Consider the following 25,230-nt stretch of genomic DNA (forward strand, 5'->3'; position numbering starts at 1 on the left):
CCCCGGCCCCGGTCGCCCTAGGCCGCCCTACCGCACGCGACGTCGCCCTCCGCCCACCCCAGGCCACCGCAGGCCGCCCTTCTTGGGACGTGCGGTGCGGGCGGTAGCGGGCCTGCCGCTTCGGTTCGGCTCGGCTCACCTCCACTGCTGCTGCTCGGGGGCCACCGGACCAGAAGGTTACGCTCTGGCTCCCCTGGCTGGCCGCGGTGCACCGCTACGCCGCGGCCGGCCAGTCCGTCCAGCCCGCCCGTCCACCCACACCGCACTCGCCGCGCACCCGCCGCCTCGCCCCGGGGTCCCGGGTTCAAACACCGGCCGCGCCGCCTCCTAATTCTTTTCCCCGCCTGCCGGGGATGGCCCAGGGAAGGCCGCTCCAGTTTAGACGCAGTTTTGTTTTCGTCCAAATCCGGCGGCCCGCGTCCCATTGTTCCTGGCCGCGGACATTTTAGCCGTTCCCATCGCGGTGCTCGGCGCGGTGCTCGACGCCGTGCTCGCGGTGGCCGAAACCGGCAGACTCATTCCGAGCGCTGCTGATGGGGTGCCGCGGAACCCGGGGAAATTGTGTAAATGCTCACATAATGTGACGACATCTGCGCTCCCCCGCCCCGCCCTGCCCCGCCGCCATGCTGGCTGTCATTTCGAGGTCAGCAGTGCGCGGACACTAGAAAATAATTACCCCGAATGCTAATTAAAGGACAGGCCGCCGGCGGCAGGGCGGCTGGGCTTAATCAAGAGAAGTGAAAGTTTTGTGTGCACACCTCGTGACTTATTGTGACCGTAGTGGGAACCGCGGACCAAAGCGGACCGCGGCGCCGCCATTCAGTTTGGCAATTTTCGCGTCGCCGGGAGGCCGCCGCGGGACAGTCGGACGACAGTCGGACGACAGTCAGACGACAGTCAGACGGACGGGCGGAAAGGGTGGCCGGGCATGGATGGACACGGTGACGCAAGGTGCCACTCCATTGTTGCCTGAGAATGGCGCGGTGCGCTGTGACGTCATAACCAATAAGACAAACGTCCTCAAGCCGTCTGTCTGTCGGTCTGTTCGTCCGTCCTTCGCTTCCCTCGCTGCGAAATAACAATGGCGGCGGCGCGTACCGGAGGAAACCGAAAGGACACCGGAGGGACACCGGCGGGACGCGCGACTCTTTGGCGGCGGCCGTGCGAGCCGAGTCCGCCGACCCGGGGTCGAGCCGAGACCAACGGTCCGCGGCGGACCGGACCGGGCCGAGCCGAGCCGGGCCACGCCGGGCTGCAAACGCGCGCGTAATCCCCGGGATTGAGTCGCCGACGGCGTCGTGCGACCGCCAGGCCACCAGACCGCCAGGGCCGCCGCCGTCATCGACACGCGTTGCGTCACGGCGTCGCCGCCCTGGCCGACGCGGACGCTCCGCCCGAGGACGCCGTCGTCGTGTAATTTGGATGCGCGCCCCTCCCGTAATGGACGAGCAGGGATGCTTACTCACGGTCAGATAAGTGCACACACACACACACGCACACAGAAAAAAACAATCAAGCCAAACCAACACCATCAACAGACAGAGAGAGAGGAAGAGATGTTAGGCCCGGCACGTGCATTGGGTTAGGTCAGACGAGGCGAGGCAGCCCAAGGCGCCCGAAGGCAGTGAGGCAGAGACAGACACCACCACCGGCATGCCTGGAGGGATGGATGCCTTACCGGCGCTCGATCGCGACTTATTTCTCGACGACACTTTGTTGCTCCCCAGTCCCCCGAGGGGGGTGGGCGACGTCTTAGCGCCGAACATGTGGTGGTTGAGGTGGTGAGGGTAACCCATGTAGCCGCCGCCCTGGCCACCGTACTGCAGGGGAGGGGGAGGGTACGACGTGTCCTGCATGTGCTGCTGCTGCTGGTCCATGCAGTCGCCGTCGGGCCTCCTGCCCGGGGACGACGAGGGGGCGGGGTCGTCGACGGGGGAGGTGGCCGCCGACGAGCAGCTGAAGGCGGAGCTCGACGAGGTGGTGGTGTTGCTGGCGTTACCTTCTCGCTGCTTGTTGGAGGAGGCGGCCGCGTTGGAGCAGCTCGAGGAGAGCATGGTGGGCTTGACGTCCAGCGGGCCCACCACGCCGCCCACGCCGCCGACGCCGCACCCGGACACGTCCTGGTGCTGCTGCATGAAGGCGGCCCCCATGGCGGCGGCGTGCGCGGCCTGCGCGATGGCCGCGTTGTAGTCGTTGGACGACGAGGCCGCCGTCGACGCGGCCGTCACCGAGTCGGGCGTCGCGTCCTTGGGGGGCGTCGGCGGGAACGAGAACAGGTGGTGGTGCTGCGACACGTGGTGGCTGCTCACGGACGGCGACGAGGGCTTCTGGTCCTCGCTCTGCTCCGTCCGGTTGTTGTTTTGGCTATCATTGTTATTACTAGTGCTATTATTATTATTGTTGTTGTTGCTGGAGGAGTTGGTGGGCGTTGTGGAGGGGTTGTTGGTTGGGGTGGTGCTGGGGTTGTTGTGCTCGGCGTTGTTGGACGACGAGCTGAAGGGGTTGCACCAGGACGACGACGACGCGGGCTTGGCCGACGTCGCGTCTGACGACGACAGCCACGGGTGGAGCGGTGAGGGGGAGAAGTGGTGCGGCCTGCACATCTGCGAGCCCGCCGTCATCCTCGCCGCCGCTGCAACACAAACAGAAAGCGAGGCGTTAGTCGGGCCGTTAGGGCGGCGAAGGCGAAGCAGGCGAAGCAGGCGAAGCAGGTGGAGGCTGACGTCACAACACCGCGGCCGGCCAGGTGTAAGGGCACGGGCCGGGCGGGCGGGGCGGGCGGCGGGTACCCATTCGGACAGGTGCCGCCGCGCCGAGGGCCGGGGGGTCCAGTACTGTGTCAAGACGCCGCACTCGGCCACCAGGGGGCGCTGTGCTCGCTTTGCTCTCCGCGAGGCACAGCGCACCGAGACACACGAGCCTGCACGAGCCACTCGGGTTCGATCCCCGGCCGCGGCCGGAGAAAGAATGGGCAGCCAGGAGTGGGAGGGGCGCGCCACTCGTATTTTTCACTCCTTTAAATTATGGTTTTGGGAAGGGGATCGCTCCGTCTCCGTCGCTCGCGCGCGGGCTCGCCCGGAAGCGCACCATCCTTCTCGCTCTGGCCGGCCGGCCCGGCCGCCCCGGCCGCGCTGTCTGCATTTATTAGCCGAACGCCTGCTGCGTTGTCGGAGCGGAAGGGAATATTAATACCTTGCATCGGGGAGGCCCGACCAGAGTGGCCAGAGTCCGAGGAGAGTCCAGCGAAGTTTGCGCGCGAGAGAAATTCGCCCGTCACTTTTGCGAGGAATGCCTTGCTGCCGGCCAGCGCGGTTCGTCGCTGTCTCTCTCGCACCCTTCTAGACTGCCCCATGAGTGCGACAGAGACAGAGAGACGAGACGACTCTCCCGAATCGCTCGCGACTCTCCCGAATCGCTCGCCAGTGGCCGCATGCGGGCTGCGTAGCCGTGCGTAGCACCGCGTGGCACTGCGAAATGCTGCCGCGTGCATCGGCTGCCGTCGGCTGCACTGGCAGCGCGCCACAGCCAGCGGAGTGGCTCCGAGAGCCGTCGCTCTGTCTCTCTCGCACCTGCACGGGACGCGCCATGAGTGCGAGAGAGAGGGAGTGACTCTCGGAATCAGTGTGCCGCCGGACTTGTCGACAGCCCGACGCGACGCGGAAAAGTTAATGGGTGCGCTCTCGCGCGCTGGCTGGCCGGCCCGGCCCTGCCGCACACATCGCGGTGTGGCAGTGCACCCAGCGGTCCGGCGGCAGCGGGCGGCCGCCCTGGCTCGGCCCGGCCCGTTCGGCCTGCTTCTGCCTACGGAGCGATGCCTCGGTTAATTAGGAAAAACAGTGGCTGACCCGCGCGGCCGCAGGTTGCCGCCTCGCCCCGCCGCTCGGCCTCCAGGCAATTATGTAGCCGGGGGACGTGTCGCCGTCGTCGTCGTGGCGGCGTCGTGGCGGCGTGTCCGGGGCGCGCGGCGGCCGAGGCAGCCCGACGGCGTGCCGCGGCGGCAGCTGCACCGGCCTCATGCCAAGACGGCTGCCTGCCGCTGCCCGCCGCGCCGCTGTCACAATTTTTATCCCAAAGTTTCGGTGCTAGTTCCGGCGGACGCTCCAGCTCTGCTGCGCCCCAACAATCGGAAAGCGCCCCGCCTGCGCCTGTGTGTGTGTGTGTGTGTGTGAGTGTGTGCGGACAAAGTGCGCTCGGACGTGATACTACACTCGATGCCCACCTCTCCCTCCGCTCCCCCAAGGCCCCGGTAATCCAGGTGAATGAAGTACCTTACGTGGTACCCGCTGGTCCCGCTGGTCCCGCTGGTACCCACTGCCCACTTGGCGCTGCCGCTGCACACCACGCATTTCATTTCGTCTCATTCACAGGAAGAGCATCATCACACACAAAAAACCCCTTCTTGAACTCGAATACTACACACAAAAAAAACCACCACGCCCGCACCTGGCTGGGAGGCGAAGCGCTTCTCGTGGAAAAGTAGTACTATTTTCGGACCGTCACGTTTAACGCGCGCACAAAAAAGGGGAGAGAGGGAGAGGTGGGCGAAGATTCGACAAGGACGGACGAAGATGGGAAGCGACTTGGTCCAGAAAGTGGAAGGGAAGGGGGGCCTCTATGAATGACCGTTGTATCGCATCTTGGTTGCGCCAGCTTTGGGGGAGGGGGGCTGTGTGCGAGTGTGAGCAAGCCCCCCCCCCCTCTCTCCCTTCGGCCCTTTGGGCCCCTCACTCGGATCGGAATATAGTCAGTCACTCTAAAGCGCAGCGTCCAGATTGACGGTTTCAGTTTTATGAATGGAGTGACTGCCCATCACGTATGCGGGGCTTGTAGGCTTCCGGTGCAAGTGTGTGTGTGTGTGTGTGTGTGTGAACCAAGTGCCCCGCAGTATCGTAGGGAGTCGGTTTGATTTGGCAGGGCCGGCAGGGCGTATTGGATTGACTGGCGAGTGATGGACTGATTGACATAAGGAACAAGCCCGTCCGGCAGGCGGGCAGGCAGACAGCCTGGCAAAGCAGCGGGCCCTCCGCCACTAGCCCAGCGACGCAGCGAAACAAGGAGAATTCGTGCTGTGCACGGGGTACCTCGGAGCACCTGGCGACAGGCGCGGCTAGCGCGGCCGCCCCGTTTTAGAGTTTCGGACGAGCGCGGTGAGCCGTGGCATTAGGCCCGGCCAGGCCCGGCCTTCGTCGCACTTCTTGCTTTAAAGCTTTAAAAACCCAAATTAGCGACCGAAACTGCAACGTCATCTAAATGCCGTCCGCCCGCCTGCCTGCCTGCCTGCCTGCTTGCCTGGCCGCTTGCCCGGCGACAGCCGCCCACCCCTACTCACCCACCGAGAGCCCCGCCCCGCCCCGCCCCGCCAAGGACCCCGTCAAGGCGGGCCTGGCAACGCCTCTGGAATCTGAGTGACATTTCTGCGGGCCGGTCACGTGACCGGCGCACATACCTCGCTTTTTGTCAAAGCCGCTTTTAGCTTTTACAGCGCGCCGCTTACAGTGGGCACGAAGGTCACGCCTTTTAAATCAAACTCGGCGGGCCGCGGGGAATGCACCGCGATGCGTTAGTGCATTCAATCGCGGCGTCCCCTGCTGCCCCCCCCCCCCGTTTCCCGTTCCCCCTCTCCCTCGACGTCAGGTTTCGGAGCTTAATGATCGCAATTTGCATGCCGGGGAGAGAAAAGTGAGGTAGATTCCTGCGAAACGCGACGTTTTTTCCGAGTACCACACACACACACGTGCACACACGCACGCACACTAACGACGTGTAAGATTCTCATCACACAACAGGGGCACAAGGAGGCAACATCGTCGCGAAACACGGGTGCCTTGGCAATCAAAATGAAGGGCAACATAATTTCCTCCTCCTCCTCCTCCTCCTTCTTCTTGCCGAGTATATAAAATATTTTTTAATGTCGAAAGGTTGGCACCTCTGCGAGGGGGGCGGGAGGGGCCGTGGCCATACTGGACAGGAAGGCGGCGGGGGTGGGGGCGGGGATGTCACGCACGGGTGGGCGGGGGCGGCGACGAAGAAGAGGGGGGAGGCACCCCTTAACACAGCCCTGCGACCCACTGCACTGAGACTGCGCTCGGCGACACACACACACGCACACAGGTCCGGTCTTAATTGTAGGAAATTGCGGGGGGAATTAGAGAGGAAACTCTTCGACCCTGGCCCGGCCGCGCCGGCCGACCACACTAATGACATTTCGGAGCGTCATCATTTCACCGCGTGCATGGTGGTCAATGTGAACGGCGGGGCCTTTCGCTTCGCAGCAGCCGAGCCCCGTTGCGTGCGTGCGTGCTGGCTCGCGCTTCCGCGACGCGAGCTGTGAAAATGATTGTCACGAGCCGCTGCGCAGGCCGTGCCGCGCACCGCGACGTCGCCACACATGTGCACCAGCAGCACGGCGCGCAAGGCCGGCCGGCAGAAATACGAAGCCCTCAGCGAGGAGGAACGGAGTGCCGGCCGGTCGACCGGCCGGTCCGGCCGCGCCGCCACACAGTGGAGGACGCACGGTGCAGCCGGCGAGGCGGCCGGCCGTGCAAGGAAGGAAAATTGCCGCGCGCGTGTGTGTGTGTGTGTGTGTGGCGGTGGCGGCGCGTAGTGTCAATACGCCCAAAGTCTTTAACCACACGGCGCGGCGGGGCGGGGTCCCGAGGGGGCGTGGCGGGGCGTGGCGGGGGCGGAGATGTTCCCAGCGCCGTTACCGGCGCGAACGTGCGAACAGCCCCCCGCCACTCCGCCGCGGACACTCGCGGAAATCGCTTCTGGGGGCCGCCGCCGTGTTCCGGCACACTGTTTGGCCCAGCTTCCCTCCTTTCCCTCCTTTCGCCGCCATTTCCCGGCGGCCATAACGCCAGGCGCACGAACGCCCCCCCCCCCCCCCGCAAAAATGTTGCATGGAAATGTCACCGCGCGCCATTCGATTCGAGTCGTTTTTAAGGCCGTGACAGGGGCGCCGCGGCGCGCCGCGGGCCGAATGCGCACCTCCGTCGCCCCTTCTCTCTCGCACTGCACGGGGCGCCCCACGGGTGCGAGAGAGAGGCGGGGCGGCGAAAGTACTCACCTTCGGGATCGGCCACTGTACGAACCGGCCGGCCGATATTCACCCCCGGGGCACTCGCACTCTTTTGTTGGAACCATAAAGCGGCTGGACACAGCGGCAGCATGTAACTCCGTGGCGTGCCGTGCCACGCCAAGCCACCAGCCCATAGCCATAGCCACCGTAATGACACGAATAAAAAAATATATATACACGTCGTGTTGGGAAACTGCGAATAAAAGACGAAAAAAAAAATATAAGGGCGGAAATTTATGATGTACATTCATACTTTTATGATCGGGTGGCGCTTGGCCGAGGGTGCGACGGAGAGGGGGCGGCGTTGCGAACGGGGTGGGGTGGACGCCGGCCAAAACAAAAGCAGGCACAGGCCGCACCGCATACTTCACGCAGGCCGCCACAAATCCACGACGGATTTTTACTGTTACTGCGGGGAAGGGGGGGCCCGATCCGCGTTTGGGGTTCGGGGGCCCGCCGATCCTTGAACCTTGAACTTCCCGGCATGCCTGGCGGAGCTGGGGGCGGCGTGCCCGGGGGATGGGGACGGGGCTGCGGACGGGCAGGGGCGGAGCCAGGCATCGACCAGGGAGGGGCGGGGCGGGGGCGGGGGAGGAGGCGCCAGGGGGTGGAAACCTCGCAGCGACCGCCCGGGCACGTATTTAATATTGCACAAGTCTAAAGCCATCGCCGTTGTCATCAGCCCCATGACGGCCGGCGAAATAGCGGTGCAAACAAACCGCCCTTCAAACAGAAAGGAAAAATGCGGCAACGCGGCGGAGCAAAAAGGAAGGACGATAAAGAAGCTAGGCCTGCGCGCCGAGCGCCCGGGGGAGGGCCCGGCACGCCCCGCACGCCCCGGCCTGCCCTGCCGGGTCAGAGGATCGATACTTGTGCGCGTGACTGTACAAAGCAGTGTAATTAAGCACCTTCACCTTCTTTGTCGCACCTGCCAAGTCCCGCAGGCTGCGGGCGAGAGAGAGGGAGACAGAGCCGCGAGGCGCTTCGGCGGGAGGGGCGGGGCGGGGCGGAGGCGGCCAGCCGTTACCCCCAGCTGCAGGCAAGGCTTCGCTGCAAGCGGGCTGCAGCCACGCACCGTGTCCGGGCACAAGCAGTACTAGATCCTGCACCGGCGCTCCTTTCCACCGCTTTGTTTTGACCATTCAGGACGGAAAAAATCGCAGCACTCGCCATTTTCCGAAAGTCTCTCCCATCATCCTAGCCCCGTGACCCAGAGCCCACTACAAAGCCGCCGACTCGATTTCGGTACAACAATAACTCTCGCTTTCGACAATCAATATAGGTGCATCCAGCATCCCCCCCCCCCTTTCCCTTCTCTCCAGGACCACAAAATCCGAGTCCGTCATCCTCTCGCCATTGTCCGCGTGCTCTAGCGCCGACCCGCGTGAGATGAGTACGGCGAAAGAGGAGGTGAAGGGAGGGGGGGGCACAAACACACGGAGATCATCAACTGTTGTCCGATGTGGCTTATTGACCCCTTCAATTAATGAGCGCGTGTATGTGAGAGTGAGTGTGTGTGAGTGAACACGCGCGTAGTCCAAGCATTGTGTGGCACCTGCACCGCCAGGTCCTTGACCTACACACGGCACTCTCCGACCGTCTAAGATACCAACATTGAATGCATTTAATTTTTAAATTTGCAAAAAAGGTTTTTTTATTCATGCAGAAATTAACAAAAATAAAATCCAAAGCCAAAATGGAATACGCTTGGCAAAATAAACACATCCGGACAGCAAAATTTAAAATTTGTTTTGCCTTTTTTTGCATGGTGCACTCCCATCTGCCCCCGGTGATGGCGGCCCCGGTCATGGTCCCCGCGCTGCCGCTGCCGACTGACCACTGGCCTGAATTTTACGGTGGCGACCGGGGGAAGGGGGGGGGGGTACAGGGCATAAAGTCTGCTGGCCGGCAGCGAGGCGGCAACGTCTGCGGTCCGTTTTGTCCGTCTGGGGCGGCAAGGCGGCAACGCAAGGCGGCCGAGCGGTGCGAGAATCTGCATAGAACCAACACATGCCGAGCCGGCCGGCCCTCCTCCCTCCACCCTGGGGCCCTGGGCCCTACGCACACAATGGCACACTGCATCGGCAGGCCGAGCGAGAATCAAGGCGGCGTGGAAATGATTGCACCTGTCGGGGAAAGTTAGCTAGAACCGACTATACGCACCCCACCGATGCGACACACCCCCCGCGGAACGCCCTTCCTTCCACCCCACCCCGCCCCGCCCCGCCCGCGGAACGCCCCGAGCAGCTGGCGCGGCTCCTGGCCGCACCTTCCCTTAGCAGTGGTGCTGCCGCGCTGCTGGCCGGGCTGGTGTACAGACCCCCACAGACAGACACCAGCACCAATTAGAATTACTAATGGTATGTAAAACAAGGCGGAGAGCGGTGGGCGCTGGCTGGCTGCCTGGCTGCCCGGCTGGCTGGCTGGCTGGTCGCTGGCCCGGTCCTGCGGAGCGCTGCGGACTGCGGAGGCTCGGCGGACCGTGGCGGCACACCGCGGCACACCGCGGCACCGTGCAGACTTGCTCCGCTGGCCGCGAGGGCCGCGGGCCGCGAGGCGTCAGCCTCGAAACGAAAAGGGCGGCCCCGATCGGGGTTCGAACCGCGGCCGTCGGCAAGACAGCAGCGCCAAGTCAAGCCGGGCCGAGCGCCTGTCTGCGCGAGGTAGGCAATACGACGCACGCGTGTCCACCGGGTTGCCTACGGCAGGTCGCAGGCTGACGCCCTGACGCCGCTGGCCCGTGCCTTACCGGGCGACGGCAAGAAGCCAAACAAACAAAAGGAAGAAGAGGCAGTGACGTTCGCCCATGAAGGTCCACAGAGGACTATCAGCGATCAAGATGATGGTGGTCTTGGAGGGCAAGAATGTTTGCAAAATGTCCGCGGAATCAACGTAAAGCCATTAACACGTCGTTGGCGCCTTGGCTTGCGCCTTGGCTTGCGCCTTGGCGCACGCGGCGCCGCGGACACGCGTTCTCTGTCTCTGTCGCTCTCGCAGGCCGGCCGGGGGCGTGATTGAGGAACGAGGCGACGAGGCCAATTAGCATGGGAGGAATGCCCGGCGAGATTAGTCATCGATAGCGAAAAAAAAACACACAAGAAAAAACGAGTGAGAAGAGATAGAGCGTTATCTGTTGCCATCAACCCACATGCGCTCGCAGATAGACGCGTCCGATCTGATAGCAGTCGCAATCAGGGCTGCCGGTGGGTCAGCTGGTGGAAGAGAAGGGCTGGCCCCTGGCTCGCCGCGGCCAGACAGATGGCCCAAGGAGGAAAAGAAAACTCCCTACGCGGCTAACGCGGCGTCGCTGCCCACTCGGGACACGGCCTCGGACACGAGACACGGCCCAAATGCGCCGGGAAACACTACTTTGAGTCCGCGAGACAAATGGACCGGGGGGCTCGGCCCGCCTCGGTCCGGCAATGGGAATCCAGGTCTCTCAATTTCATTGACCGCCCAGCCCAAAGGCCCAAAAACATTGGGCGGCGACATTGACAGGCGTGTTGCGTTGTCTGACGAGGTGTCAGACAAGCATTCGGACGTGTGTCTGACAGCGCGGCGTGTCCGTCCGCCCGCGTGGCGTCCGTCCGTCCGACTGCCTGTCCGTCCGTTCGACCGGGCACGGACACTTCGAAGCGCAGACATCTGTCTTAACCGATCGGAGATCTCTCGGGCGATAGGCCGCGACCGAGGGCCAGGGGGAGGGGGGAGGGGCCCGAAACGCGGAGGGAGGGGGGAGGCGCGACGGAAAGAAGCTGACAGTGGTAAAGATGTAAATGAGCGACGCTTTGGGCCCGGCTTGGAAATCCGTGGCGTTTGCACGGGCTGCCCAGGGCCTAGCCTGGAAAGGGGCAAGAGGCTGACGCGGGCCGACGCGGGACGACGCCAAACGAATAGCATTACGATAGACAAGGGTGTGGCCGCGGACCACTTAGCGGCCGACTCCCTAGTCCGGCCGGACAGCCTGGAAACAGCCACTCCAGCCGCTGGAATTTTCCCCGCAGTGCAGGATTCGAAGCCGCGCCGCACCCCTGCACTCCATCGCTGCGGCCTGCCTGCCTGCCTGCCTCGGTCGAGGAGTCCGTCAAACATTCGAGTCACGGCGTCGCGCGGCTAATATCCACGTGTGTGTGTCGGTGTGTCTGTGTGTGTGCGCGCTTCGGGGAGAGGCGCGGCGTGGCGGCGCGGCGTGGCGGCGCGCGGAGCGACATCTGGAGGCGAGGGAACGGCGGAGCCGCGGAGCCGCCATTGGCTGCGCACTGCGTCGCTCGACGCGGCGCGGCTCGGCGCGGCCCGGCTCCGCGGGGGCCGTAGACAGGCGGGCAGCCCGGCAGGCAGGCAGGCAGGCAGGTAGGAGTCGCGGGGAGGTGGCGTGGCGGGGCAGCCTCGCGGGGTTCACGGCGGGTCGACGCAGGCGGTGCGGCGCGGTGCGGCGAGGCGCGGCGGTGCAGTGGGCGACGGGGACGCCGACGGGACGCTGTCCTCTCACGCGCCATGCCTGCCTCGCCGTGCCTCGCCATGCCGCGCCGCGACTAAATAACAACTTCCAGCCCCCCGCCACTTAGACTTCCCCCTTTCAACGTTTCAGCGTTTATCCCTTTCAGTGCGCGCACCCGCCAAAAAAACAACAACAACAACAATTCACTCACGAAAATGAATATAAAGGGAAAATCGTTGGGGGACAAACACGAGTCGCTGCCTCACAGCGGGCCCGGCGACCCGATTTGTATCCAGTGCCACCCTGGGAGAAAAACACAGAGTGTACACGGACGGAGCGATTCCGAACAGTGCTCCGTCTCTCTCGCACCCCAACGCGGCGCCCCGACGCGGCGCCCCGCGAGTGCGAGGGAGACGGAGAGAGAGGCTGCAGCGCTGCACGGCGGCCATTTGTCGTCGTGAGGGCGTCGTGGCGCGGCGTGTAGCCGAGCACGGCGGGCACGGCGGGTACAAGTGCATACGAGAGCCTGCCCCCCCCCTTCCTCTCACTGGACGTGTGCTACGCCCCGCCAATAACAATGCAAATGATTGCATTATGGGGCCATCATTACAGCGAGCCCCGCCATGCCTCCAATCCCCTCATACACGATCCACACACACACACACACACACACACACACACACACACACACACCGCTAGGCGAGGATACGCACTACTTGCCGGCACTATGCATGTACTAGTGGAGAAGCACCGCAGCAGGATGAGAAACTATCTCCGGCGCTGCATGGCACACCATAGGCCGAGCCGCAGGCAAGCCGTAGGCCATGCATGCAGTTTCGCACCGGTAATTTGCAGACCGACACACACACACACACATCCACAAGGGATACTCATTCTTACAGCAAGTATACTTTGCACTCTTTTTGCGGTAAAATTTGCAGGACATATATGCAGGACGCTGCAGAGGAACATCTCAATCTCCTCTCGGCGGGCGGATGTGAATCCACTCAAATACACCCACACACACGCACACACCTGCCGCGACGCACACCTACACCAACTCTCACGCACACACGGGCAAGCGCGAATCAAAGAAAATTCCTCGTGGTGGCGGCGGCGTGGGAACTGTGTGGGACGGCGATCGCGTGAGGAATAACGAAAAAATAAATTAAAAAAATATAAAAATAAAATAAAACAGTCGGGGCACACATATAAATAAATAAAAATTGGAACACGTCAACAGAGTGGAGGTTGTACTGTACGACAGGAAGGCCCTGCATCGTCCTGCATGCACGCCGGCCGGCTCGTCTTCCAAGGACGCGGCCAACTCACTCGCCTGGGAACCGCACCGAACCGCGCCGCCAGCCGAGCAAAGCCCGAGCAAAGCCCGAGTACAGCCGCGCGGATTAATTTCCCATAACCCGAGGATTTTCCGGCCGGCGGCCGACCCGGTGCCCGGCGAAAAGGAACCAGTGGAACCGTCGGCCAGCCTCGCGGCCCGGGCTGCCGGTGTGGTAGGGTGTGGTACAGTCCGTGCAAAAATGCGGCGGGCCCTGCCGCCGTGCCGCCGTGCCGCCGTGCCCACATCCATCATGCCGCCACCGCGCCGGCGCCTTTCAAGACCCGCCCCGCCCCGCCCCGCGGTTGGCACTACTTGATGGCGGCGCCGATAGAGCGCGCTATCGGCCGATCGCGGGGCCCCGCCGCCCCGCCGCTGTAAATGAGTGCTTCATGAGTGTCAATGAGGCGCGACACCGACTGGAGCCTGCACTGGAGAGCGGGCCGCGGCTTCGATTGGTTCGACTCCAGGCGGCGGCCATATGGCCCTTCTCCAGCCGGCGCTCCAGCCGCGCACTCCTTTCCTTTCTCACGGCGCGGCCGCGCGGCACTGGAGCTCTTATTAGCGATGTTACGACGGGGTTATGGCGTGACTGTCACTGCCTGCCGGTCGGACCGGAAGCGGAGGGGGCGCAGGCAGGCAGGGGGCGCAGGGACCTAGCGCGACTAACAGTGCTGTTTTGTCGCTGTCCGGCCCGTGTTCCCCTCCCGGCATGGATCCACCAATCTCCACGCGACATCTCATTGGCTGTCTCCAGCCACAATTATCTCCCCCCTCCCCCCCTCCCCTCCCCGCCATGGTGGACGCGGCGAGCAGGCCGACGACGACGACGCGCAGAGACGCCGCGTTCCGCCAACGCGGAAACGACGCACAGTGGGCCAGAAGACCGGTGGAGGCGGTCGGAATCCAGGACGCGCTTTGAGCTCCAGAGTCGCTAAACGGGACTCGAACTGAACGTGTGACCCCGTCAATGGATTGCTCTCCGAACGAGGAAATCATTGGTGGGGTCACACGCTCGGCTCGAGTCCTGTTTAGCGACTGAGGAGCTCAAAACGCGTCTGGAGTTTTGGCCGGTTTTGGCCGCCTGCGCGGGTGCGACGACGTCGTCTCTACCGCAGGCATAAGGGAGGGCTGGGCAGAGTCGCTGGGGCGTGGGGTATGCGCTGCCGCGCGGCCACAGCGATGGACCCCGTGGGGGTGGCGGCACCGTGGCGGCACCGCGGCGGCACCGCGGTGGGCGGGACAAGATGGACCGCCGCACGCCACGGCGCGGCACGGCGCGGCACGCGTGCTGAGCGGGGCTGTGTCATGGCGCCCCTCCATTCTGCACGGTCCGCGCCAACGACCCCCGCCCCGCCCCGCCCCGCCACGCCCCGCCACGCCGATGACCTGCTCATTAATGTCTCAATAAGCGTCCACGCAAATGCGTCACGGCGGCGCGACAAAATGAGACATTTCGCGGCCCGGCGCGGCTCGGCGGCTCGGCCCGCCGCCCGGGGTTTTTAAAGGGGAGAGGGGGTGGATGGCATTGTGGGAAATTAGTAACAACCAGGAGATGCAAGCCGGCGATAACGGACAAAGCGTTATAGCTGAAGCTAGAGCGCGCGGTGTGCTGCGCACTGCCGGGACAGGGGCGGGCAGGGCGGGTAACGCGGAGAAGGTGTTGGATTTTGTGGGGTGCGAGCGGCGGCGGGGTGGGAGGGGGAAGCGCCGCGCCGGGCCGCCAGGGCTGGCAGGCAGGCAGCCAGGCAGGCAGCCAGGCAGGCAGCCAGGCAGGCAGCCAGGCAGGCAGGGCCGCGAGGCAGGGAGGGACGCGTCGACGGGGGGTGCTGCTAGAGCTGCTAGATGCGACCAATGATAACGCCAAAGCTTCTGTACTCGCGCGGCTCGGCTGGTGTGCAGTGCGCGCTGTGCTGTGCACCCCACCACCCCGCTGCACGCTGCAGCCTTAGCGGCCGAGGCTCTGCGACTGCAGCTTTTGTTTTTCTAGTGCGTGCGCCGTGAGGGGGAGGGAGGGGCGCTGGCCACGCTGCGCTTTCACTCTCGAAGCTCGGCGACAGGACCGGACCGAACCGAACTGAACCGCGTCGCGGGGACGCCGGCCGCCGTCACCCGAACCGCGCACGCGGCGCGCACAGCTCGCAGCACGCACACTCGAAAGAAAGAAATGGAGGACGGACGCGTTTTGGCGGGAAGGCCGCACTTCCGGAGGGCGGGGTGGCTTGGCGCGAGGTTGGCGCTGCCGAGGGTGGCGGCGGTGGCGGCGGCCCACCGCCCGCGGCGTCCAACGGCGTGGTGGGCGGGGTGGTTGGTTGGGCTGTGGGTGGGTTGGGGGGGGGGGGGGGGGCAACGATAGTCCGATGCGGTGCGGCGGTGTGGGCTGTGGGCCCTGCCGTGGCGCGGCGCGCGGGGCGCTGCTGGCCTGGCGGGGTGGCGGCGGAGCGCGGCAGCGTCTTCGGGCCGTCCGGGGGGCTGACGCCGGCTGACGCGGAGCTAGACGGCAAGACGGCCGGGGGTGGGGCCATCGTGGAGCCTCCAAACACGCTGGTTATTATTGCGCGCCCAAATTGACCGCCAGCACGCGAAGCAAGAAGCAAGGCGATGCAAGGCGAAGCATGGCGCCTCCCATCTGGTGGTGTCTTTGCCGAGGCCCTCTAGGCCCACGAACAGGCAACGCGGCGCCTCGACGCGCACCTCGTTGGACGGCCACTGCACTCGCGGCGTCGTCAGCACGCTCGCCGCGTCACCGCGTCGTCCCCAGGGCGCGTCGGCGCTGTGCTGTTGTTGTCCGCCCCGCTCCAGCCCCGCTTCAGCCCCGCGCCAAGGGCCGCAAGGGTGCGAAGGGCGGCCTCCCCTCCCACCCTGTAGTGCCCTACAGTGCAGGCAGCGTAGGGCCAGCCCCGAGCCAGCCCGCACGCACACGGGGCAGCGACGCGCCGACGCGACGAGGCACGAAAATCGGCTGGGCCTCGGCTGTTGCCTGTTCGCCGGAGTTCAGGTCGGTGTGGGTGAAATCGGTCGCCGCATCTACAACGCGGACCTGCTCCCGCTGCTCACGATTACAGGCGAAAATGGGGCCGGAGTCGGCGTGGAGACTGACGGCCGCGTGGCGCGACAACGCGAGACAAGCTCGCCACTGCCGTGCTGCCGTGCTGCCGTGCTGCCCCGCCCCGGCTCAAATTAATGAAGCCAGTCACACCGAAGTACCGGCCGGCTTCCAGTGCGCCCGACCAGGCATTCCGCTGTCGCCGTCGCCGTCCCCGAGGCCGTCCCCGAGGCCGTCCCCGCTGCGTGCGATGAGCCCCTTTGCCCGCCGCGCCCGCTGCGCCCGCCGCGCCCCGAACACATAGACGGCCGTTGTGTCCTACAAGGAATGCGCCCATAATGGCGTGTTCGGAATTTGGGGCGGCGGGGCGGACCGTGTCCCCGCCGCGTTATTACCGCAATTCGTGTGTGCCCTCCACTGTAATGTGAATGTGAATGTGCGCGCACCTCGCGCGAAATGCAAACAGCGCAAACAGCGAGCCTCAAAATCCGTTTCCTTCAAAACGGCCGCGAATAAATCAAACTCGTCGCCTCGCTCGCGACTCATTAATTACCGCGCCTCTTTGCGCCTCTGTGTGTGTGTGTGTGTGTGTGTGTGTGTGTGTGTGTGCAAACAGGCCCGGCCACGCGTACGTGCACACGCACACACACTACACTCACAAGGCGCGCCGTCATGGTGTTGGTTCCCATGCAGCAGGGTCAAGGATCCTGGATGGAGCTCCTTTGGAGCCCCTTCACGATAAAGTGCTGAGGGAGGTGAACACAAGGGGCTCGGGGTGGCGAGCGGCGAGCACCCTCGACGGCCGCCTGCTCTGCCTGCGCCTTCTTGGCCGCGCCCCCCACCCCCCTCGCCCCAATCAAAGTCATGATCAAGTTTCCGGGCGAGCCCCCTTGGGCCCTTCGAACTGTGGCCGTGCCCTGGCCGTGCCGTGGCCGTGCCCTGGCCGTGCCCGCGCGCTGCAGCCCTGATTGAGCTTCGTCGCGCCGTGCATCCAAACGACCCGAGCCGAGGCGAGGCCTTCGCGATGACACGCTGTATTTGTCACGGGAAAAATCTGAGCGCTCCGGGGTAAAATATTACGGTTTGTGGTCGGCGGCGCCCCCCTCTCCAGGGACTCCAGGACCTCCAGGACCTCCTCACGTTGTCTCAAACCGTGTGTTTTATTACGATGTGCTTCGGCTCGGGTTATCTAACTGCCGCCACCTCCTTGCTCCGGGGCAGGCGGGGCCGGCGGGGCTGGCGGGGCTGGCGGGGCAGGCGCCTCCCGGAGACAGTGCGACAGCCGAACCCCTGTCCCCGGAATGAGAATGAAACCCAAGATTCCGTATAAAAGTCTTGGTCCAGTCCGATTGTTAGGCGGGACTATTTTACGGCGGCGGGGCGGCCGGGCCGAGCCACGGCGGCCAGGCCGCGGGGTGGTGGACGATACGGGCTGCGCGGGGAACTGGTTTGGGTCGGGGCTGGAGTGACAACTGTCTCGTCAAGGCCCCGCCCCGCCCCGCCAAGGGCGACGCGCACTCCGTCCCGCGGTTCCCAGAAGCTCATTTTCCAGGGTTTTCCCGTTTTGCCGGCGATGGCACGCGATTGGCGCCGCGCCCCGCACGGCGCTAGCACGGCGCGGCGCTGCCGGTCGATGCCTCGCTATGAGATGGCTTGGCCCGGCCCGGCCGGCCGGCCGCCTAGATGGCTGGATAGATGGCTGGATAGACACATCGACATGTCCCGGGCTGTTATTAACTGCGCGACACGACACACCGGCATCGCTTTCATCGCTAACTGTTTCGTGATTAGGTCCGGCGGCCGCCACCGCGCCACGCACGCCGACCACCACCGCGCCGCCACACCGCCACACCGCCACCCGCCGCCTAAATTTATCATGAGCCGGATAATGGTGCCCACTTTTACGATTCGTCCTGCCCTTTCCATTCCACTCATTCCAAAAAAAAATAACAACTTTGTTTTTGTTCTTTTTACAGATCCGCAACGCGGGGCGTTGGTGCTCTGCTGCTCTGCCCGTCGTTGTAGCAGCAACAACAAAAGCAAGCAAAACAAACAACAACAACAAGCGTGTATGAACAACAGCCCCTATTCATTCCGCCACGGCAGGCAATTCTGCGGCACGCCCCCGCGGTCGTCATAATCAATGCCACCCCCATCGCATCGCATCACACACACACACACACACACGGACAGGGCATCGTCACGCGGCCGGCCCTAAGCGACCTGGTGGCGGTGCGCGCACGCGCGTCTATCGCCCTCCTCCATCAAGTCCCCCGCGCTGGCGGTGCTGGCCGGGATACAGCCATTCCGATAATCAAGCGCGTCATCACGGGGACATGGCGGCGCTAGTTTCGCCTCACACTGTAAGGGGATGGGACACTGTATACCGTATGCTGGGTATGAGAAATCGCGCGAGATAACTGTGGTTCTAGCTACGCCACTAGGCCCACTAGGCCCGAAGACAGTGGCGGGGTGAACTAGAGGTTAGTCCGCAGCGATCCATGACAGCGCGGCAGAGCGGCCGGCATGGCGCCGCCGCCACGCCACGCCACGCAGCGGCAGGACGTCCGGCCGGCCGACCGGCCTTTGTTTCCGAAATAAAATCTTGGCGCCAATTACGGGCCGCGCTGCGTGGCTGCGTGGCGGCACACTGCGAGGCGGCACTGCACCGCACGGCCCGATGGATAACTAGTCGAGTGCCAAGTGGAAATCGGTATCGACGGTGGCGGTGGCCGCGAGCGGGTCGCACGGCCTCAGCACCACACAGATTCCGCGAACAGGGCTCTCGAAGCTCTGTCTCTGTCGCACTCGTGAGGCACTCCGGGCGTTCCGCGGGAGTGCGAGAGAGACAGAGCGACGAATGAGTGCCGGGGGCACCTGGCGGTGATGGCTGTTGGTGTGTCGCGGTGTCCAAACAGCCCCGGGCCGCCGCGGCCTCTTCCGCCCCGCCACGGCCAAGGTGACGCTGTGCTCGGCAGCCAGCTGGGAGCCGCGGCCGCGACCTCCCAAACCGGCTGCCCGGACCGCGAGCGCGGCGAGCGCGGCGAGCGCGCACCCCTTACAGGGAAACTTCCACCGAAACACGAAAAATAAAGTCTTGGCTTTTTGATCGATCGCCGGGCGGACGGCGTCTTTACTCGACGTCAGGTTGACATTGTCGAGTGTGGGCAGACAATGCCGTGCCGTTCTCGGCCCGATGGGGCCCCCACTGGGGCCCAATGGGGCCGCCGGCCTGCAGCCCGGCAGGTTTGTTGTCTTCATGGGACGAGGCTACCGAACCCACCAGACACGCCGGACAGTCTGGACACGGACAGCCGTGTAACAAGACGAGACAGGGGACTATCACGCGCTCCGATAACCACCACGAATAAATGGCTTCTTGCTTGATAGCAGTGTACTCACCGTGTGTCGCGGCGTAGGGGGAGTGCATGGAGGTGTGGTAGTAGCGCGCCGCGGCCGCCGCCCGCTGGTGCGACGAGTAGTCGCCGGGGCGGCCGTTGGACGACGGCGAGCCGTCCGACACCGCGGCCGCCGCGAGGGACGCGGCCGCCGAGTGGTGGAAGAAGGAGGACATGTGCTCGGCCATGCTCGAGCCCGACATCTCCTGGTGGCCGCCGCCGGGGTGGCCGCCGGACTGGTGCTGGCCCAGCAGGTCCGGCGACGCGTTGAGGCCGCCGTTGCCGGCCAGGATGTCCTCCGCGCTCATGGCGGGCAGGTGGTGCGACGGCGATTGGTTCATGGCAAGCCGCGGGACCTCGTACCACCGGTGGTGCGGGTGGTGCGGGTGGTGCTCGCTCGCCGTCATGTCCATGATCTCCAGCGCCAGAGTGCAGGCGGGGGGCCCCGAGCCGGCTCGCGGGGCGCGAGCTGGCGCGGCGCTGCTGGGAGCGGGGCGCGGCGGGGCGCGGCGGGGCTACTGCTGCCCGGGGGGGTCGCTGCTGCTGCCTCTACTGCCGGCGGCCCGCCCTGCAGGCCCCATGGTGGTGAGTGGCCATGCGACGCAAGCGGGGAGATCTGCAAGGAGAACACGCTGTTAGTGAGGGGTGTCGGTGGCCAGGTTCAAACGACGAGCGAGGTCGAGCAGCCATCGGAGCGCTTCAAATTCGTCGTGCCCCCCGCGCCGCCGCAGGCTCATCCCGAACAGCGCTCTGTCTCCGTCGCACCCACACCGCACGCCCCACGCGGCGAGCGAGACAGAGCGCCGTGCTGCCGAACGTCACTCGGGCCAAGACGAATGAGCCGAGCGCCCACGCAACGCAGCGCACGCAGCGGGCACGAGGGAACCGAACGGCGCCGAGATGGGATCGAGTGCGCAAAAAGTTCACCAAGTTCAACGGGACGTTTCAAATTCAAATTGTCAAGAAACACGCATCTGCCAAAGAGAAGTGCCGGAAATCGCAACTGTCCTGATCAAAATTCAAGGAAAGTGCCCAAGAAAAATCCGCGACGTTGCACCGCAAATACCCGGCTTTGCTTTCTACTCGGACAACACACTGTGGTCCCGACTTTTGCGATTCGGCCAAGTGCAAGGCAAAATGCAAGGCAAGCCTTGCATTTTGATCTGCAAATGACATTTTTGCAAGGAACACCTTGCGTGGTGTATGCGTTTCCTACAATTGCAAGTAATAACTTGCGAACGCAAGCATTATGCACTGTTGCCGGCCTTGGATTCCCCGCGTCAGACGGTCAGGGCGACGGCGATTGGTTCATGGCAAGCCGCGGGACCTCGTACCACCGGGTGCGGGTGGTGCGGGTGGCTCGCTCGCCGTCATGTCCATGATCTCCAGCGCCAGAGTGCAGGGGGGGGCCCGCCGCGGCTCGCGGGGCGCGAGCTGGCGCGGCGCTGCTGGGAGCTGGCGCTGGCGGGCGGGCCTACTGCTGCCCGGGGGGTCGCTGCTGCTGCCTCTACTGCCGGCGGCCCGCCCTGCAGGCCCCATGGTGGTGAGTGGCCATGCGACGCAAGCGGGAGATCTGCAAGGAGAACACGCTGTTAGTGAGGGGTGTCGGTGGCCAGGTTCAAACGACAGCGAGGTCGAGCAGCCATCGGAGCGCTTCAAATTCGTCGTGCCCCCGGCGCCGGCAGGCTCCCCGAACAGCGCTCTGTCTCCGTCGCACCCACACCGCACCCCGACGCAGGAGCGAGACAGAGCGCCGTGCTGCCGAACGTCACTCGGGCCAAGACGAATGAGCCGAGCGCCCACGCAACGCAGCGCACGCAGCGGGCACGAGGGAACGCGCCTGACTGGGATCGAGTGCGCAAAGTTCACCAAGTTCAACGGGACGTTTCAAATTCAAATTGTCAAGAAACACGCATCTGCCAAAGAGAAGTGCCGGAAATCGCAACTGTCCTGATCAAAATTCAAGGAAAGTGCCCAAGAAAAATCCGCGACGTTGCACCGCAAATACCCGGCTTTGCTTCCTACTCGGACAACAGCTGGCAAGGCCCTGCAGGGTGTTCATGGAGCGCCACCCCGTATGAGTCACCGGCCGGCCGCGAGCGAAACATTCCAAAACTGCAGGCGAGTGACATCAATTTGGGCCCAGCGGGTTCCTGGCTCTCGGCCACGACGGCGACCTGGGCAGCGGCGGGGCCGGGGAGGCCGGCGGGGCCAGCCGAGCCGGCCGCCCGGTCCGGTGGCAACCAGCGGTGCTCGATCACGGAAGACAAGAGAGGCGACAGGAGCCCCATCAGGCGCCTGATGGATGGGCGGGGCCCGCGGAGCCCCGCTGGGGGTCCCGCAGGGGGAGGGGGCACTAGAGGGGCACGACCGCGGCGAGCCCCCGGCCGCCCTGCCGCCCTGCCGCGGGTGGGCGCGGAAAGGCCCCCCCGCGGGCCCACGGCCTTATTGAATAGCGACACTCATCTCTGCCTCGGCCTCCTCGGCCTCCTCGGCCGCTCCGTCTCTCTCGCGCCCCTGCGGACGGCGCGTGAGCGCGACAGAGACAGAGCGCGGCCTGCAGCTCGGCGCTGCTCTCGTAACGTAACGCGGTGTGACTCATGCGTGTTTCGTTATGCCGCCCTGATTTATGGTGCAGGTGGCGATTGCCTCGCCGCCCCGCCCCGCGGCCCCGCAGTGCAGCGGCAGCGCGGCAGCAACCAGACACCTCCCGGACCAAAACGCGGCTAGCCGGGACTCGAACCGTTGTACCGCCGCGCGGGAAACAAGGTCGCCGACACCTCGGCCGCCGCGGAGAGGCGCGGAGGAGCAGCCGCGGTTCAACACCGACAGACTTCCGTATTCGGTGCACGCTTTCTCGACATGAAGAGCAGCGCGGCAGTGACTCAGCGACGCTGGCCCACCGTAAAAGTGGCACTGTCCGCTGAGTGTGCGTGTGTGTGCATGTGTGTGTGAGAGCCATCACCGCGACTGTACCTAAAGCGGTCGTCATTGCCCAATTTAACGGAACGGCGCTGTCTTGTTCTGAGAGGACGCGGCTAAATCAGTGGCCTCCGTTTCGTGTTCGCAGAGAAATCAGAAATCACTGCGCGCCGCGCGGGGATTCGAACCCGGGACCGCCGCTGCACGCCGCGATCGTTGGCGGTAATCAGGCGCGCTTAATTTGCCTGCAAACTAGTGCCGTGCTTTAGTGCACCAGGAAGGCAGCCAGCCAGCCAGCCAGACCCGCCGCGCGTATCGCAGCGACATCTGATCCGCGGGGGAGGCTGGCGCCGCCCCGCCACGCCCCGCCCCGCGGCCCACTGCCCCGCCAGTGATAAGGGGTCGCGCGCGCGACCCGTTGCACTTGAGTGATTAACTGTCGCCATGAATGCGGCCTAAGTGGATTTTACTCGGCGGTCGCGTCTGGATTAATATTATTCGTCGCGCCGCGCCCTCTGGCCCCACCCCGCCCCACCCCGCCGCGCCGCGCCCCGCCCCGCCATCACGCCGCGCCCTCCCCTCGGTCAGTGGCCGCGGGGGCGGCGGCGCGGCGGTGGCGGCGACGCCACTGTTTATTCGTCCGAAAAACGGAGGCGAGGTTTTCCTTTCGAGGCTTTCTTTCATATGCAGTATGCAAATGTCCGTCCGTCGGCTGGAGTTCCAGAGTTGCAGGGTTCCAGGCCGCCGCCCTCTGCCGCCCCCTGGCCGCCTCTGGCCGCGCACTCGCGTGAAATCCGAGACGGCCGGGGAAATGGCGCAGATTGAGGCAGATTGCCTTTACGCTCTCGTTCGTTTGTTTACACTGGGGGCCCGGGCCGTCGACCACGCGTTCGGGGGTCGGCCCGGACGGTGACGACGCCCTGGCCAACTGCCTCTCTCGCGTCCTTACGGGGGGCCCTGTGAGTGCGACGGAGACAGCTGCCGTACTGCACTGGGCGGAGGAATCCAGAGCTAGGCCGCCATGCCGGCACGCGGTTCGTCCCGTGATAAGCATCGGGTATCCCGTGGCGGGGCGGGGCGGGGCGGGGCCCATGCCGTGCTCGCCCCGTCATGGCCGGTGTCACGCCAGCCAGGCCGGCCGGCCGGGCCCAGAAATCAATCGGGACGGCTCCATCGCGACATGCACGTCCACGATGACGTCCGCGCGGACCGACCGAGAGGACCCCCGAACCCCACTTGGGAAAGCAGCGACGCCGCCACGCCACGCCCCGCCACGCCCCGCCACGCCCCGCCACTACAGCCCGGCCCGCCCACCGAATCAATACGAAATAAAAATGGTCGAGTGACGGCGGAGCGCCTTCTCTGTGTGGACTTCCCCCTCCTCCCTCAGCGCCATCAGGACCCATAGCACACACGGCGCGCACACACGCACGCACGCACACACGCACGTCACCCACGTAGCACAACGCCAAGCTATGCGTGCCCACAGTCACAAAAAACGGAGTGAAAACAATTGATCCGCGACCCGCGCAAGAGACGCGCGAGAGCGCCATAGCATTGTTTCATAGCCGACTCGGGACGGCATCATTAGTTGGCTCTTATCGTACGGCGCGGCCGACACGCAGTGAAATTTATCAAGCTGCTTAACTAAAAAGCGGCGCCAAGGAAAGGATTTTAATTTTTCTGACAGGGTGCGGGAGGCCCAAGGTCGCGCCGCTGCTGCGCCAGCGAGTCACGTGACGTGTCACGTGGCAGGGTGGGGGCGTGCCGAGGCGTGCCGGGGCGTTGTGGGGCGTGCCGGCTGACGCGAAACGCCGGCCCACAGGGACGAAAGACAGGCACCTCGACGAATACTCAAAAACACACCAATGACAAGGGGGATCCAAATTGGCGACCAGCGTCCCTGAGGTGTCTTAACTGGTACACTCTCGCAACCTTAGAAATTATTTTGGGCCTTACAAGGAAAAGCTTGTCACAACAAAGTATTTTGAGCATACATGCCCTCACAGAAAAAATCCCTGGTAATTTACGAATTTTCCTCCGTGTGACAAATCAAATGGTTAAACTATTTGGTTTGTCACACACGGAGGAAAATTCGTAGAGTAGGCGCTCAAAATACATCCTTTAAGGTCTTAAGCGTGCACGATACCGCCGAGAGAATCAGAACAGACGCGCGGACGTATTAAAATTGCATAAATTTTCATGTAATACTCGTTTTGACTGCAGAGCAATCTCTGCGAGAGTCCGTGGGAAAATTTGCATCGGAATTGCACACGACTCGAGTGCAGTCCGGCCGTGTTTTCCCTCCCGGAGCAGCGCGGCTGCAGCGCCGCGACGTCGTCTTGGCGAGATCGCACACCAACAATAACAACAATAACAGTAATGCTAAGTGACCGATCGATGGCACGACGACCCCGCTCGGCTCGCCGGAGCCTTCGACCCGGGTTCAAATCCCACCCTCCACCCCGAAAGAGGAAAAGATAGGTGAGACAATAAAAAGTACGTAGTGTCCTCTACGACCCGGGTTCAAATCCGGCACCCTCAACCCCGAAAGAGAAAAAGAAACGGAGAAAAACGAATAGTGCACTCTACGACGACAAAATAAAGAAACGCGTGCGGTTTGCTCGGCGGGCGCGCGTCGCGAATGAGATCATTTTGCAGGCAATCGCTGGCCGTAAAAAATAACAACAGGGTCGGCGGAGCGCTGCCGTGCGAAGGCAGTGCAGGCACTGCAGCCAAGGCAGCCACGGCAGCGATAGACGGGCGTCTCTAGTAACAGCACGCATCTCATAAAGCAGCCCCAGACTGTCGTTAAGGCGAGCCACTCTAACCCAATTAAGTATATAGACACACAATCATATCACGCCAACATTCGTTTCCTTTTTATGACGCGGCGGTGCCGGGATTTGAACCCGCGGCTCGGCGAAATTGCCTTGTCGGCTAAACAGTGGGAGGGCAGCCGTTTAATCAGTGAAAACACGCGCGCGTCGCCGCGGAAAGGTTTTGGCT

General features: G+C 64.1%; 1 protein-coding gene across 3 annotated transcripts in view; it reads right to left on the minus strand.

The window, feature by feature from the left end:
• Nucleotides 1-19,740, minus strand: part of LOC117654096 (GATA-binding factor 2) — a 61,851-nt gene extending 42,111 nt beyond the window's left edge. For 2 of the 3 annotated variants that reach the window (XM_034400275.1, XM_034400274.1), the window contains exons 1-2: nucleotides 19,304-19,740; nucleotides 1,679-2,632 (exon numbers count right to left, since the gene is read on the minus strand). In XM_034400275.1, coding sequence (XP_034256166.1) covers nucleotides 1,679-2,632; nucleotides 19,304-19,712 — 1,363 coding nt within the window. In that variant the 5' untranslated portion in view covers nucleotides 19,713-19,740. The remainder of the gene's footprint in view (nucleotides 1-1,678; nucleotides 2,633-19,303) is intronic. The other variant, XM_034400276.1, reaches the window with a different exon arrangement.
• Between the last annotated feature and the right edge of the window lie 5,490 nt (nucleotides 19,741-25,230).

The sequence above is a fragment of the Thrips palmi genome, unplaced genomic scaffold (genome assembly GCF_012932325.1).
Source record: "Thrips palmi isolate BJ-2018 unplaced genomic scaffold, TpBJ-2018v1 HiC_scaffold_10, whole genome shotgun sequence".
NCBI lineage: Eukaryota > Metazoa > Arthropoda > Insecta > Thysanoptera > Thripidae > Thrips > Thrips palmi.